Raw genomic sequence first — 1,645 nt, forward strand, 5'->3', positions numbered from 1 at the left:
ATATATATATATATATATATATATATATATATATATATATAATATAAATTAAAAGAATAAAAGAATAATTCCGTAAAAATAATTGTTACGTTTCAACTACGTCATAAGAGACTTTGTAATATATAATCAGTTGAGAGCTTTCAGTGAGCCTTAAGCCGACTTTTCACCGTTTCATGAAACTTTAATAAATAAGCTGCTAAAGAAATTTGGACATCTTATTGGAATAACAATGTCACTTAATCTTGTTACTCACAAGTTGTCTGCTCTATATGAAGCCGAAAATCATCAGAAGAAAGTTAAGAATTATTTCGAATGCCATGATTTTAGAAGTGATGATCGTCTGACTTTGGTCAATTGGATGTTAGCTTGCGTCGATCGTTACAAGGCATCTAAGGAAGTCTTTCACTTGGCTGTTTCATTATTTGATTTATTCATGTCTTGCAAAAAATTACCACGGATTTCCATAGAAAAACTGCAATGCATCGCGACATGCTGTCTCTCGGTTTCATTCGAAATGGTATACAAAGGGAAAACGTCTGATGCGCAGGAGCTTGTGAATTTGGTGTCAAGCGTCGACCCCGAGTCGACAAAAGAACAGCTTAAAATGGTACGCAGTTTGATCTCTGAACATTTCAATATTAGGAAATTAATTATTACTCCGTATACTTTCTTTAATTACTTCCGCGTTATTCTCAAATTAAAACCGACCCACGACTTGTATTGTATAACCAATTATATATTAGAACTATCACATTATGATGACATCATTTGTGTGAGATCTCAATACAAACCGAGCCTTATAGCGACAGCTGCTATCCACACAGGACTAATAGCTTTGAAGCTTCATTACGAATGGCTTTCTGATTTATCAGTTCTAACTCCCTACACTGGAGAAGAGAAAGAGTTAATACTTCTTCATAAGCGTATGTTGGAGTTACTCAAAGCAGCTTCTAAAGAAACGAAATATAGTTCAGCGCAAGCAAGATACTATAGAGAAGAAAACAACTGTGTTGCTCAGATTGACTATTCAAACGTTTAATAAAACTTTGTAAATTTTCTGACTTGTCTCCATATTGTAGAAGTATTAAACACACGGACACACACATGCACACACTAACACAATCACACTCACATAACATTATCTACATACAACAGAGATTGATTGTTGCGATTATTACGTTTGGACGAACTGTACATATTATAAAAGCACAGAAAGAGAAAAGTACATACATACATACATACATACATACATACATACATACATACATACATACATACATACATACATGCATGCATGCATGCATGCATGCATGCATGGCTGCGAGCCGGCAGAAACGTTAGCACGCCGGGCGAAATGCTTAGCGGTATTTCGTCTGCCGCTACGTTCTGAGTTCAAATTCCGCCGAGGTCGACTTTGCCTTTCATCTTTTCGGGGACGATTAAATAAGTACCAGTTACTCACTGGGGTCGTTATAATCGACTTAATCCGTTTGTCTGTCCTTGTTTGTCCCCTCTGTGTGTAGCCCCTTGTGGGTAGTAAAGAAATAATACATACATACATACAGGGTTGGCCAAAATTCACTTGACAGTAGATGAAAAACCATTTAATTCCAAGATTTATTTATGTTTAACAACTGAATGAATT

At 35.6% G+C, this 1,645-nt stretch overlaps 1 protein-coding gene across 1 annotated transcript; it reads left to right on the top strand.

Moving 5' to 3' along the window:
- Positions 1–229: 229 nt before the first annotated feature.
- LOC106882405 (uncharacterized) lies at positions 230–1,039 on the top strand. Its single transcript, XM_014933077.1, has one exon. The coding sequence runs from the start codon at positions 230–232 to the stop codon at positions 1,037–1,039; it is 810 nt and encodes a 269-aa protein (XP_014788563.1).
- The last annotated feature ends 606 nt before the right edge of the window (positions 1,040–1,645 follow it).

Source organism: Octopus bimaculoides, chromosome 25 (assembly GCF_001194135.2).
Source record: "Octopus bimaculoides isolate UCB-OBI-ISO-001 chromosome 25, ASM119413v2, whole genome shotgun sequence".
Taxonomy (NCBI): Eukaryota; Metazoa; Mollusca; class Cephalopoda; order Octopoda; family Octopodidae; genus Octopus; species Octopus bimaculoides.